The following is a 15526-nucleotide window of genomic DNA, read 5'->3' on the forward strand; positions in this document are numbered from 1 at the left end:
TTATTTGCGTACACTAAGTCCCCTGTATCAAAACCCCTGGGTGCTCTGACCGTGTCAGGCATCTCTTGCAGATCTGGGCCCTGATTGGGGTGCATGTGGTCTAGGAGCGTCAACAGCCGCCAGCTGATGAGGAGCTCGGTCAAGCAGCGGCCAGTGGCAGTGCAGGGAATGGCATGCTGGGCTAGCAGGAACTCAGTGAGGCAGGGCTCCCAGTACCCCTGGATGATGCGGCGGAGGGTCTCCATTGGTAGCCAGGTGGAAAGGGGCAGACCTGAGGTGCCAGATTAGATTCTGGCCACAGAAGTTCTGGAATTCCCCTGACATGAAGGCAGTCCCATTGTCTGAGATGAGAGTTTCTGGGAGCCCCTGGGTAGCGAAAACCTTGTGGAGTGTTGTAATGGCGGTCCGGGAGGAAGTGGAGACAACCGGAACTACCTCCAACCACTTAGAGTAGGAGTCCACGATTAGGAAAAATAGCTGACCCTGGAATGGCCCCACGAAATCCAGGTGCAAGCGGGACCACGGGTTATGTGTGGACTCCCACTGCTGGACTGGCGCTCTGGGCAGTGCTGGCTGGGTCTCCTGGCATGGTTGGCACCTTGCTCCCCAGGACTCAATGGCGTCGTCGATTCCGGGCCACCAGACATAGCTACGGGCAAGGGCCTTCATCTGCACAATCCCTGGGTGAGAGTTGTGTAGTGCGGTGAGGACTTTTTGCCTCAGAGCGGGGGGGCACCACTACCCTACCCCCCATAACAGACAGCCCTTGTGGACCGATAGTTCATCCTGGCGGGAAGCAAACACTGCAAACTCTGAGCCCATCCAGCTCATGGGCCATCCGCTCCACACCCAGTTGAGAACCCAGGAGAGGATTTTGTCTCGGGCAGAGAAACGAGCAATGTCCTTCGCATGAACTGGGCGGTCTGGGAGGGACTCTAACAACATTATATGGTGTGCTGGCGCCGGATTCAGGTCCCCGGAGGGTAGCGGCAACCGACTCAAAGCTTTCGCATGGCCCTTAGCCTTACCCGGATGGTATTGCAGGTTGTACTGGTACCCCGCTAGAAAAATGGACCACCTTAAGACCCAGGGCAACAGCATCTGGGCCGTTTAGTGGTCGGAGGCAAACAGGCCCAGGAGGGGCTTATGATCAGTGAGTATGGTGAAGGGCCGGCCGTATAGATAATCTTGAAATTTCTTAACACCGGCTACAATGGCCAACCCTTCCTTATCTATTTGCACGTAGTTGTGCTCCGTTTTTTGCAATTTTCTCTAATAGTAAGCCACCGGAACCTCGCAGCTGTCTGGCAGCATGTGCTAAGACTGCCCCCACCACATAAGGAGACGCATCGCAGGCCAAGACAATGGGCAACCGCTCATTGAAGTGCGCCAGCAGACTGTTCGATGTCAGAAGGTCCTTCACTGCTTGGAAGGCTGCAGCCTGTCGGCAACCCCACACCCACGGGGCCCTTTTGTCCAGCAAACTGTAGAGGGGTTCTGCTACCACTGCCTCATAGGGAAGGAAGGCATGGTAGAAGTTGAGGAGGCCCAAGAAAGCTTGTAGTTCCACTTTATTAGTGGGGGCGGGGGTGTCACAAATGGCCTCCACCTTTTCCATCGAGGGATGGATCCCGTTTGCATCAACCGAAAACTGCAGGAAGTCAATCTTGGGCACCCCCAGCCTACATTTCTCCTGCTTCACCTTTAAGCCTGCTGAGTCGAAACATTGCCATACTGTGCAGAGGCAGGAGGCAAACTCATTCTCCGTGGCTGCGGCAATTAACACATCATCGAAAAATGGCTGGACTCCAGGGATACCTTTCAAAAGAGAGTCCATTAGATTCTGGAAGATCCCTGGGCCACATTGACCCCAAACTGGAGGCGCTTGACCTTGAAGGCACCTCTATGCGTCACTATTGTTTGTGCCTCGGCTGTGGCAGGGTCCACCAGAAGCTGTTGATAGGCCTGAGCCAAGTCCAATTTCCTGAAAAATTTTGCCCCTCCTAGGGAGGCCAACATGTGATTCACCACTGGCACTGGGTAGGCGTGGCCTTGCAACACTTTGTTTATGGTACACTTATAGTCCACGCAGAGGCAGATGCAGCCGTCCGGCTTCACTGGAATGATGATGGGCGTTTCCCAGCGTGCATTAGTGACTGGCTCCAGTACTCCCTGAGCTACCAGGAGGTCTAGCTCCTCCTCTATCTTATGTTTGAGGGCGAAGGGAACGTGCCGTGCCTTCAGCCTTATGGGCTGGACGTTTGGATTTAGTTGTAAGGAGACTGGGGGGCCTGTGTAAGTTCCCAGGGTCCCATTGAAAACTGCTGGGAACTCTCCACAGATACTCTGGAAATCTCTGGACCATGTGGAGACCTGATTTAATCCCGTTACTCGGATCCCTAAGGGTCCAAACCATGTTCAGCCCAGCAAGCTGCCCAAGTCCCCTTCCACGACAATCAGGGGCAGCCATCCTGAGAAGTCGCTGTACTTCACCCTCAGAAACCCCACTCCTTTAACTGCAGTCTCTCATTTCTGATAGTCGCAAACCACAAACAGGGATGGCTGCAGTTTGGCTCCCCCCCCCCCACCCCTGGGGCATAACCTTCGGAAAGTCCTAAGAGAAATTACAGTTTGTCCGGCCCCCGAGTCCACTTCCATTTTGCATGGTTTGCAATTTCCCGGGGGGAGGCAGGGGAAGTTGGCATACCTGGTCATCTGAAGTAGCGATGGAGTGGAGGTCTTCTGGTTTCTGCCCAGATCCTGCCGGCCAGCACTTCTCAGAGTGGAGCGCTTGGACCGGGAATGGCAGACCCTTGCTAGATGGCCCATTTTCCCGCATTGGTGGCAGATTGTGTCTTGGAATCAGCAGGAACGTCGCTCGTGGGGGTCCCCGCAGCTGGCACACTCTTGAGCAGGCATTGTCTCGAACTAACAGCTTGACGGTTTCTTCTGTGCTGCATGCCATAGCTTGAGTGCGTCATCTTCCCCGGAGTCCTCGGACGAGGAGGCAGCAGCACAATGCGCAGAGGCGGTGGCTTGCTCCTTTCTCGATTTCTCATATGCCATAGCCTCCTTGATGGCCTTGGCTAGGTTGTTGTCATCCTTACCCACCAACTTTCGCCTCAGTTTCTCATCCCACAGGCCGAAGATGAACCGGTCCCTTAGTGCTTCATCAAGGACTGGAAAGTCACAGCGGACTATTATTACAACCCCCCCCCCCTTTCCCAAGATTTATTCAACACTTCTCACATATACAGCAGGGAAGCTTCAAACACATCATACTGAAATATTATTACAAACCCCCCCTTTCCCAAGATTTCTATATATTTGGATGACTGTTTTCGCACACAGCTCACCTCGCAGTCACAATCTTGTTCCCTCCGCAGTGTCTGGTCGGATTTCCCACCATCTGTGCCGAAGTTACAGGAAGTGCCGCAGCTTTTGCATAGCAAACGTAAACCACTAAAACCTAGTTTAAGCAAAAGCTGCGGCACTTCCTGTAACTCTGGCGCAGATGGGGGGAAATTCGACAGACACTGCGGAGGGAACAGGATTGTGACTGTGAGGTAAGCTGTGTGCGAAAACGGTTGATGTGTCTGCTTGAATGCATTTAGGAGGGGAAGCACTCTTTTTACTGGTTTGTTCTTTTTGACTTCCATCAGGTCCTAGTTAAGCTTGTTGCAGCGTTCTATGTACTGATTTTTAACCAAGGGTTATTGTACATTTTCGTATACAGATTAATTCCATAGTTTTGGATTCACTGATATATTGTTAAATTCATAGATTCCATATACCTTTTGCAATAGTGCAGCCAATTATTTGGGGTTCTGTATACTACAGTATAAACACTATACTGCCCTTTCATTCTGAGATTGAGACATCAGGGAATAGCCAAATGAGCTTGCCAAAAAGCAAGCAAGTAAAGAATTGCAGATTGTACAGTTTAAGATATTTATATAACACTAGGAATAAGGCTCGTTGTAAAGAAAAATACGATGGGCTCTAGAAAGAGGCTTTGGGTAACAGCTCCCCCACCCTTGCTATCTTCCCATCCACCCAAGTGAAGGCATTCACTCCCCCCCCCACCTCAAGGGGAGCTGTTCTCTGCCATCTGGAAACCAATTCTAATTCTGAGTGATCTCCAGACCTCACCTAGAGATTGGCAAAAGTGGTTTCCCAGATGGAAATGGCTGGTTTAGAGGGTGGAGTCTATGGCATTGATCTTCTTTAGTGGGTGAAGATTATGCATGCTATAATTGGCAGATATCACTGATTACTTCTTTAAAAGGGGGAAAAAAGTTTGTTTTTTGTCTCTAAATTTTAGGCCTGATGGAATTGGAACGGTGACCATTGAAGAGAAAGAGAGGTTTGAAGATATTAAGGAAAGACTCGCTTCCCTTTTAGAAAACCAGATAAGCCACTTCAGGTGAGTATGTTCGCATTAACCAGGTTTGCCAGACACGGCAGTGTAAGATTACCAAGGAACAGTGAAAGCTTGGCGCAGTGTTTTTTTTGGAATGACATTTCTTGGAATGATACCCGCATGGGTGACCAGAGTAAAATGATGTTGCACAAACCACCCCTTGCTAGTTGGAATCTTTTCCTTGAAAAGCTCTTCTTGTGAGCCCTGTAGTGCCAACTTCAGTTTACCCGTTGAGGTCTTTGCACTCTCACAGCAGTCAGGAATAAACGTGGACACTCTGCCTTTCTTGCTTATCCCAGAAATGCAGGCTGCAATGCAAGCCTTTCAGGAATCCCAGGATCAATTCATCACCTGCTGACTGAATTGCCACAATCTCATACGTTCTAAAGAAGCTTGTGATCACACACTAACCATAGGCTTTAAGATTATTTCAGTAGAATGAGCCAAAATTATAATCTTTGTCTCTCTGAATAATTCTGAAGGGTCTGTCCGTTGGCGGCATAAAGAAGGGGGGAAACTTGTTTCAGCCAACCTGACTTCAGAGGAAATATAATGAAATGTATTATGAAAAATGAATATATTATGAAAAAGATGCTGGACACAGAGAAGGAAGGGCTGCTACAGAGAAGGCCCTGCTTCTATTTATTTATTTATTTATTTATTTTATTTACCTTCGATTTATATCCCTCCCATTCCAGGAGTGGACTCAGGATGGCTAACAGTCATAATAAAACCAACAATCTCAATTACAAGTTTAAAACGATAAAACATAAACAATTAACAATTTAAAACAATATATTGTGCTATACAAAATCTTGATGCATAGGTGGATCAGATTATATTAGATCTTCTGTTTATCTGTTGGTGGTCCTTCTGATGGTATTGCTCAGCGGCATAGAAGTGGCAGCCTTCTCCTACTAGTTTCTATAGGCCTGTCAAAAAAGTTCAGTTTTACAAGCCCTGTGGAATTGGGAGAGATCCCGCAGGGCTCTTATGGCCTCAGGGAGAGCATTCCACAGCATTGGTGCTGCCACTGAGAAGGCCCTGGCCAGTATAGAGCCTAGTCTGGCCTCCCTTGGTCCAGGGATGGACAACAGATTTTGAGTTCCTGAACGCAGTGCTCTCTGGGGAACATATGGGGAAAGGTGGTCCCGTAGATAGACAGGTCCTTGGCCATATAGGGCTTAAAAGGTCAGTACCAGCATTTTGAAATTGACAGCTGCTGTTAAAAACTTGTCTATTTACATTCCTGAAATGGAACATCATTAAGCATTAACATCCTGATATTTGCTTAGGGAAAAGTTTCTTTGACTTTAAGCGTGCATAGAACCTATGCCTGTTTTTTTTTTTAAATGTATATTTATTATATGAATACAAATGGGGATCTTTGATGCACAGTAAGGGATCATTTTGTTTAAGAAATCTACCCTCTCCCCCTCATAATACCATTAAACAGCTGAACTCTGAAGATAGAATAGTGCCCTGCTCCTCAGTGCCTGAGTTTCATAATCTAGCACTGAAGTGCCATTGTTCTGATTGTTTCTTTAATAGTAGAAGACAAAAGACAGATACTCTTACCTCATCCCCCCTCCACACATACTTATGGGGAAATTGAGAGAGGATATCTTTGTTGAGAAATGCAACATGCATCCCTTCACCCTGACTTTACCCACCCTATTACAGGATACTACAAGCTGTCAATAAAACCCCAGAGATGTGTGAGATTCATTAAAACTGGAATAACTGTTTTTCTTCTACTAATTAAACACTTTACCAAGATGTTATTTCTTTAATGTGTTCCAAACCTTTAACCTTACAACAGTATCATCAAGTCTAAAGTGGGATTAGGACTAGAGGGAATGCACACGTCACAAAATATATCCCCACACCGTTCTTCCCTCCCAGGCGATTATTACAGTTAGGTGATCAGTCAGGCCAGTTTCCCCATCTTTCCCCTCTTGTTCTCTTTTGTCTCCTTTAACTGATTTTGAACTGTCCTCAACATTCCATGACTCTTGGAGGTCAGTGATCATGCTTCGTGTTCATTAAGAGAAGAGGACCTTTTTCCAGTTTACAAGTTAATAATTTTCTGCATTCCTGTGGAGTCACTCAAGCGCATAGCCACTCTTATTTGTGCATGGCCCCATTTCACAGCCCCGCTAATAGGCATGGGAATATCACATTCACTGTAAGGAGTAATAATGCTGTCAGAATGCTGTCATGGGTTTCCAGTACAGATCAGGGCTTTTTTTTGAGCAGAAATGCCCAGGAATGCAGTTCCAGCTGGCTTGGTGTCAGGGAGTATGGCCTAATATGCAAATGAGTTCCTGCTGGGCTTTTTCTACAAAAAAAGCCCTGGTACAGATTATCAATCAGAGCCACCCCCTTTAAATTCAGTCATACTTGCCAAGTTTGCTGTTCAAAGGTCATTCACTAAACCATGGATAGACACTCAAGATGATATATTTTGAAAAGTGTGTAATAGCCGTTCATAATGGGAGGTATTTATAGAATTCTCTGTTACCTCTTGTGACTACTGTAACAGACAACTGAAAAAAAATATTAATTAGTGCTTTTATTGGTTTTTCATTATTTAGGAACACATTTGTTCCAGATGCCTACTAAATAATGTACTGGTATTTCATAAAATGATATTTCTGTAAAGCCCAGTGGGACAATTTGATTTGAAATGTGAAGTGTAATCAAAGTAAAATTGTAGAAGATATGGAGTTGGATCCAGTGAGCTTTTTCCACTCAGTCTTGTATAATTTCCTTGTTTCTTATTGCCTCTACCACATATGGCATTTGTCCATGCAGGTCCTGTGATTCCCAGAATAGGCTTTTGGGGTGGTCACTGGGGACAACTCGTTTTCTTACAAGTGGAAAAACTGGTTGGATCCAACCCAATAGGAGAAAACACCTCAGAAAATGCAAAGATTATGCAGACGATAGCAGACAATTTAGACAAGAAAAATCTCATGTATTTAATATTTGAGATGGAGATTCAAGTTAAGTCTTGTCATGCTGTTAATGTGTTTAAGATAGTATTTAAATACAGTTTTATATTGTAGCCCTTTTAGTGGAATGGACTTTTTAATAATAAAGTAAAATAAACCTGTTTACTGTGTTAATCTGCTACTATTCTTGAGAATTGCTAAGTAACATTATGAATGAGAAGAAGGATAGTATCCTGTTGCTACCCAGCTAGATTTTTCCAGTTCTCATTACCAGATTTTGTTGCAGGGCAGCCAAAACTGATTTCTGAACTCACTGTTCTGAATCCCTTTCTATTATGAAGTGATAGTAAAAGTTAAAGCACAATAGCAGTAATAAGGCCAGTCTTGTGCAAATAATTTTAGCAGGAGTCTCTTTTGTTATCAAACTAAGGCTTCCCCAAATGTCCTGGGAGAGAAGATAAAGATCTGGGATTATATATTTGTTTTATGGACCCTATATATAAGGAGTGGCCAAACTGCGGCTTGGGAGCCACATGTGACTCTTTCACACATATTGTGTCGCTCTTGAAGTCTCCACTGCCCTGTTGGCTGACTTGGAGAAGGCATTTGTCTCTTCAAATCACTTCTCCAAGCCAAGGCAGCCAGCAGCCTGGAGAAGCCATTTAAAGTTAAAGTTGCTTTCTTTCCGCCTCTTCCTCCTTCCTTCCTCCCCATCTATTTGCCTGCCTGCCTGCCTGCCTGCCTGTCTTGCGGCTGTCAAAAATCTGACATTCATGTGTTGCGTCTCCCAAGCATCTGACATTTATTCTGTGTGGCTCTTACGTTAAGCAAGTTTGGCCACCCCTGCTATATAGTTTACATAAAAACATTTATGCAGGCAAGTATTGTCTGCTCTGAGGGGTTCTCCAGGTAGACTAATCTTCTCACATAACCTATCAGCAGCAGCAGCATCAGTTTTATTACTACTTGTTAGAATAATTAAACAATCTAAGGGTGCGGTCACACGTCACATTAAAAGCAGGTGTGTAGCGCTCAAATTTGAACCGCTGAATATTGATTCGATGTAGGACCGATCAGACGAGCATCCAAGAATGTGATTCATTCTGTTGTTGAGGGATCAGACATCCAATACTATCACACTCTTTTCTTGGCCCAATGTGATCAGATGGGTGATTTCTGGGAGGGGAGGGTCCGTTGAACATGCGCCCAACTGTTTGGAGGTGGGAAATCAAACATTGCTTCAGAGGAGGGGGGGAAGGGGGGAAAGTTTCCAGAATTAACGTTGGCACTTCAAACCAGGGAACTGCCAGGAATTACTTTCCTAGAAATTGGCAGTGACAATGATATCTGGAAATCCTTCACATTGAAAAAAAAGATTTTTTTCCTCTTCTGAATAGTGGGATAACGTTCCCCCCCCCCCTCCAATCCTGTGTTGATTGAAGAAGCAGAAACGTCACCTCAGATTCCCGGGTGATCTGGCAATGCGCATGTCTGCTGGGGCTTTTTTTTTTTTTAAAGGGTGGGGCAGTAAACATTCCAAGGGGCAGTATCGCACGTGAGCTATCCAAACGAAAAAAAACGATCTTGTGCCGCTTTTTTGAAAAAGGGCCGGACTTTCTGCGCTATCAAATTAATGCGGCATTGATCTGCAGCAGGCCAGGATGACCCTGGGTGATACTCAATTGCCAGATGTGGATGTCTGGACGAACATATTTAATCCGTCAGCGAGTCAGAGCTGTATCGCCACTAATGGTACGTGTGACTGCACCCTAAAATACATAGCCAGTTAACTCAAATATATACACTTGAGAGCATAATGATACATTATAAGAAACTTAAATAAAACTGAGATAAAATTATTAATGATTATGTACAGCCAACCCATGGGTCCTCATGGGAGCTAGAAAATGCCTAGCAACTTGATCAATAATGTAAAGACTCCAGACAGTTAAAGGTATAAAACCAACCACTTATTTTGGGTAAACCTGAAATCACTTAAACCTGGTCCTTTTGAGAATTGTAAATAAGACCTGTTAAAAAAAAACCCTGTTTTCCAATCATGACAACTTTGTGATCAGAAAGGGAGTTACAGGTAACTTTATTGACTGTACTTTATGTTGTCAAAGACTTTCATGGCCGGAGTTAATTCGTTGTAGATTTTTCAGGCTGTATGGCTGTGATCTTGGCATAGTAGTACCTGACGTTTCACCAGCAGCTGTGACCGGCATCCTCAGTGGTTTAACACAGGAAGATAGAGTTCTCTCTGTGTCAAAGTGAGACTTTAAGACAAAGTGAGAGAACTCTCACTTTGACACAGAACTCTTATCTTTCTGTGGTACACCTCTGAGGATGCTGGTCACAGCTGCTGTCAAAATGACAGGTACTACTATGCCAAGACCACAGCCATACAGCCCGGAAAACCTATAACAACTAATTACTATACTTCGCTACCTTAGTTGAGTCATTTTCTGTAGCTACTTTATGTAATTTCTTCTCCAAAGCTGAAAATAATAATAAATATAGTTAATGTTCTTCATGCAGATTCATCTAATAAAGTGTATTTTTGGCATTTTTTTAAAGGTACTGTTTCCCTTTTGGGCGTCCAGAAGGAGCCTTAAAAGCTACACTTTCATTACTTGAAAGGGTATGTCTTAATTTTATTTCAGTTTGGGGAAAATGTCTGTTTTTAGTACTGAACAAAGGCATATACTCTTCTGCTTTGATGCTCTGTTACTCACTTTATTTTTAACAGATTTTTTTACCCAGGTGTATTAAAAACATCTTTTTAATGAAAATTGAGCAGAACTTACATGCAGTATTTTCACTGTCTTGGTTTTTTTAAGCCAACAAGGTGGGTATCCTTACAGTTCTATTTGTATGGGGGAATTTAAGGAACAACTCTAAATATATTTGTCTGCTGATCAGAGGATTTTTTCTTTGTTTTGTTTTTAATTGTACAGAGTAGATATTTCAAACTGCCATGGAAACAGATGCATTTTTCCCAGTATGCTCCAAACCTTTGTGAGGTAACTGTAGAATGAGAAATATTCTGAGGGAGGTCAGAAAGAACAATGCAGTCCACTAACTGATCAGTTTAAACGTGGTCCTAAGAGGCATAGACTGAATGTGACCCATGTAGTTTACCAGATGTCTTTGGAGAGCTTCTCCCATTGGTCTCTGGTCCTGGTTCTAGGACTGAGATGCTTAATCTTGTATCTCAAAGGGTTCATGTGACGATGCAATACAACTATAGCCTGTACATGGATATTAGGAAGCTCCTGAGGAACTGAACCAAATTGGGTGATACATTTAGATGAATGTCTTACTGAGAATTATGTTCCTGTTTCAAACAATTCCAATAGTGAAAGACAATAAACAATTTAATAAATGGCAAAGGAAACTCTCAGAATTTGTATGGGCCGGGGAAAAAACAAGAATTAAAATGAAAATTTTGACTGATGCGAAAGAAAGAGGAGGATTTCAATTGCCTAATTTAAAGTTGTATCATGATGCAGTATGCCTGGTGTGGATTAAGGAATGGATGACATTACTAAACAGAAAATTACTAGCATTAGAAGGTCATGGAAATGTATTTGGTTGGCATGCTTACAATTATTATGGGAAAAATAAGATGGATTTTTTTTTCACATCATTATATAAGAACCAATCTGTTAAATACTTGGTCAAAATATAAAAGATATGGGGACGAGAGGAAACCTCTCTGGATTGTGCCAACAGAAGTTTTAAAATTATATTCAGATATGAAAGAAGAGAAGTGGTTATCATATAAGCAGCTTTTAAAAATATATGGAGGAAAGGTGGAGTTAAAATCGGCTGAAGAATTACAATACAAATATAATTGGTTTCAATTGCAACAAATTAAGAGTTTGCTTGAACAGGACATTAAGAATGATGGAATAAGACAAGAACAAACAGAATTGGAGAGAATGCTGTTTGGTGAAAATGAAAAATAGATCTCAAGAACTTATAAACTATTATTGTAATGGTCTACGAAAGATGAAGTAGTTAAATCTCAAATGATAAAATGGGCGATAAATATAAATAAGGAAATACAGATGGAGTCATGGGAATACTTATGGAAGAACTCTATGAAAATATCAACATGTTACAATATCAAATAAAATTGTTTTAAAATGTTATATAGGTGGTATATGACTCCTAAGAAATTAGCAAAAATGAACAATCAAGTGTCGAACAGATGTTGGAAATGTAAAAAACAAGAAGGATCTTTCTACCATATGTGGTGGACTTGTGAAAAGGCAAAACAATTTTGGCAAATGATTCAGCAAGAGATTTCAAAAATTTTGGGATATAATATTAAGAAGGCAGCAGACATTTTTCTGTTGGGATTACAAATGAAAAAATTTCCAAAACAAGATAGGACGATACTTTGGTATATGCTTTCAGCTGCCCGGATATTATATGCACAGATGTTGAAGCAAGACAAAATACCAGAAAAGTGGGAATGGACTCTAAAGGTTATGCACTGGAGTGAAATTGACAAGCTTACAAGAATCTTAAAAGAACATGATTGAGAGAAATTCAAAAATGAGTGGGGAAAATTTCAAAAATATGTTGAGAAACAATGGAATGTTAAGGGATATTTGGCGATCTTTGACAATGATTAAATTCTAAAGGAACATTAAATGGATTACAGTAAAAAAAAAGCAAGACTATTGGAATATATCTTTTTTCGTTCTTTTGATAATGACTAAAGGATTACGAGGAAAATGGATTATAATTATAACATATGGGGTTTTTTCCTTTTCTTTTTTTGCTTTATGATCCATTTTTAATGAAGATTCTTAAATAGACTAAATTGATTACCTTTTTTTTAGCAATTTAATTAAAATACACTGCCGGGGGTCATCAAAAGGGGGGGAGGGGGAGAAAACGTAATGTATATGTATTAATTATTAATAACAAATGATAAGTGTTATTACATTATATTACAGTACAATAAATTGTTTTAAGCAAATTGGGTGATACATTTAATTTATTTAAGGTTAGCATTGTTATAGCCGTCCCTGAAGAGACAGTAGAGCCTTTTTAGAGCAAAATAATACCTCTCGTAAAGTTCCTCCTTGCATTACTGTCCATGTGCAGCCTGTTGTATTGAATCTTTGTATGTATATTTTGGGCAGATCTCAAAAAGTTTGAATATTTATTTATTTATTATTTATTAATTTCATTTATATCCCGCCCTCCCCTACCTTGGCAGGCTCAGGGCGGCTAACAACATTCCATAAAACATACAGTAATAAATAAAACCTTAAATTTACAATATAGAACACTAAGACATTAAAACATTAAATTAAAACCAATCCAATAAATATGACTGATGGCTTCTTTCAGAGAACTCAAGAATAAATGTTTTGGGAGCTTTACTCCTTTATTTCCCTTTATTACTATATGCAATGAAAACTGAGAGTTTTGTGCCAACTTAGATATCAACAGATGTGTGTGTTCATTTAAAATATTTGCATCCCACTGTTTTGATAGGAAAAAAACCTGGTCAAGTGGCAACTCAAAGACTAGCAAAGTTTATTCCAATATAAACATTCATGAGGCAGACCTCGCTTATTTGGATTCGTGAAGTGCAAGTGATAGGATGGTATTTTGACAAAAGCTTTGATAGGCAACCACCTGCTCCATCAGAATGCATCAAATCTCATTTCCCCCTCAGTTTAGTCTGCAACTGCATGCAACTTGTCTCAGCCCCAATACCTTACATGTTAGTTGAGACTGTTGTTGGCTTTCCTTACTGACTGCTGTGTGTAGGGTTACTGTGGCAATTATCCTTAAAAGTCCCACCTCTCCTCCTAATCTCTGATCCAATTCTTTTGATTTAGGCATCATGCAAATCCAAGAGATTGTCAGCCAATGTCCTGACCTGGATAGATCAGGGTAGCCCGATCTTGGAAGCTAAGCAGGGTTGGCCTTGGCTAGTATTTGGAAGGACAATCTCCAAGAATACCAGGGTTGTGATGCAGAGTCAGGCAATGACATGCCACCTCTGAAATGTCTCTTGCCTTAAAAACAAGTCTAGCTCATAACACTAAAAGAGCTAGAACTTCATCTTCATGAGACTGCATTTCTGCGGACCTGCCATGGAGAGGAGCTACCAAGCATTTTAAAGATTTTTCTAGCATCCCAGGAGTGCTTTCTCACCCCTCAGCATGAGTTTCTTGCCCAAAAATTATGTGATGGGAGCAAGCATTCTTCTCTCAGTTCCCTTGTTGCTGCCACAAACAGAGGATGTTATTCAGCAATATGGGTGTTTTTTTCTGAGAAAAACTTTTCCCTCAGGACTCCTTCAAATGGCTCTGTTTTTTTAAAAAAAGTCCTGTGGAGCCAAGATGGCTCAAAATGACAAGCATTCATCTTTTTTGCTGTGCCTCAGGGAAGGTCACAGGCCTGTTGTCACCTCACACCAATGGTGAGAGAGTGCAGAGTGGCGTGGTTAAAAGAAGTTGGTGGATAGGAGAATTTTTTCTTTCAAAAGTGCCAGAGGCGCTAGAGAATCTCATACCATTGATGTAACTAAATTGTGATGCAAAAATCTTTTCTAAGGTCTTAGCTAATAGGTTACAATGAAGTATGTCAATCCAGATTAGACTGGTTCTATGCCTCATCGCTCTTTAATGAATAACATAAGACGAAATTTTCAATTTCATTTTCATTTCTCATTGCAAAGTAGACTCTATATTAGTAGAGTTGCAAAGTAGACTCTATTGCAAAGTAGACTCTATATTAGTGACAGCAGATCTGGAAAAAGCATTCAACAGTGTGTAATTCTCCTATTTATTTAATCTTTTAAATTCTCCTATTTTAAATTCTCCTATTTATTTAATCTTTTAAAACCTATGAACTTTGGAGCTAAATTTCAGAATGCTGTAGCCACCAATTCAAGTCAATAATTGTCTCAATGATAAACTTTTATTACATAGAGGCACCAGTCAAGGCTGCCCACTGTCCCCTGACCCCCCCCCTGTTATTTGGTGTCACTATTGAGCCATTAGCTGATTGGATTTAGATTGGATTCAGAAATAGGGATTAAAATCAGGGATCAAACATATACTTTGAATTTATATGCTGACGATTTAGTCATTTTTTTAAATCCAACCCAGAATCATCTCTTTTTGAATTTACAATGGATTTTTAAAAAAATAACCTTAATTTCTGGTCTTAAAGTCAACTTCAGCAAATCTAATATTATCCCAATGCATATTTCTCCTCAAATGAAAGCTGGAATATGGAAATCTACTCAACTATCTTGGATTGAATCATCTCCATTGGGATTCAGTCTTGGAGTTTATATTCTCCCAAATCAGGGACATTTCGTTATATGTAATTTTGAAAAAGTCTATGCAGAAACTAAGAACATTAAATGAAACACTGAATCACCTTAAAATACTCTTGGGCGGACAGAATTAGCTTAATAAAGAGCTTCATTCTGCCAAAATACTTATTTCTGTTTCGAGCTCTTCCTGTCCCCATCCCGCAACCACAATTGTGGAATTGGCAAAGATATCTCAACAAGTTTTTCTGGGCTGGAAGAAAACCCCAGAATTAAGTTTGATATGTGTTGCAGAAAAAATTAAAAATTGGTTCCTTTATATCAACAACCTATGTCTTTTTTTCACTGTTTAAAGCATTTGAATTTAGTTAGGCTAGAAGCTTCTAGATTTAAGTGCTGGTAGAGAGAATTTAGGTCAATTAGAAAGAGTTCATTTTAGGATAATTTTAGAGAGAGAGAGAAATTTTGCTGAGAAGAAGTTTGTTAGCAGGAGATGTTCTCACATGAACTTATCTGAGTTTAGCCTGAGATCTTCATATCTGAAGATAGATGGACATAAGCCATGACCATCTGGACCTGGGAAAGAGATTTTATTAGAGATAAGAAATAGATTCTCAGGCTAGAAAGCTATAAAAGCTTCAGAATTTTTCCCTAGAACGGCTGCCCCCTTAGAATGCCAATGGTTATTCTGGGGAGGCGAGCCAAGAAATTGGTTAAGAGATCTTACCAATGATGTAGGCTGATAGAACATAGAGAGAAAAGAGGAAAATTGGGAATTTAGACTCTTAGCAAACTTAGACATTAAGAGGCTTATTAATTTAGAAA

At 41.5% G+C, this 15526-nt stretch overlaps 1 protein-coding gene across 2 annotated transcripts in view; it reads left to right on the top strand.

The window, feature by feature from the left end:
- The window catches only part of CADPS2 (calcium dependent secretion activator 2), a 644998-nt gene that overhangs the window by 412214 nt on the left and 217258 nt on the right, over nucleotides 1–15526 (top strand). For both annotated transcript variants that reach the window (XM_060244821.1, XM_060244822.1), the window contains exons 14-15: nucleotides 4325–4426; nucleotides 9961–10024. In XM_060244821.1, coding sequence (XP_060100804.1) covers nucleotides 4325–4426; nucleotides 9961–10024 — 166 coding nt within the window. The remainder of the gene's footprint in view (nucleotides 1–4324; nucleotides 4427–9960; nucleotides 10025–15526) is intronic.

The sequence above is a fragment of the Heteronotia binoei genome, chromosome 8 (assembly GCF_032191835.1).
Source record: "Heteronotia binoei isolate CCM8104 ecotype False Entrance Well chromosome 8, APGP_CSIRO_Hbin_v1, whole genome shotgun sequence".
Taxonomy (NCBI): Eukaryota; Metazoa; Chordata; class Lepidosauria; order Squamata; family Gekkonidae; genus Heteronotia; species Heteronotia binoei.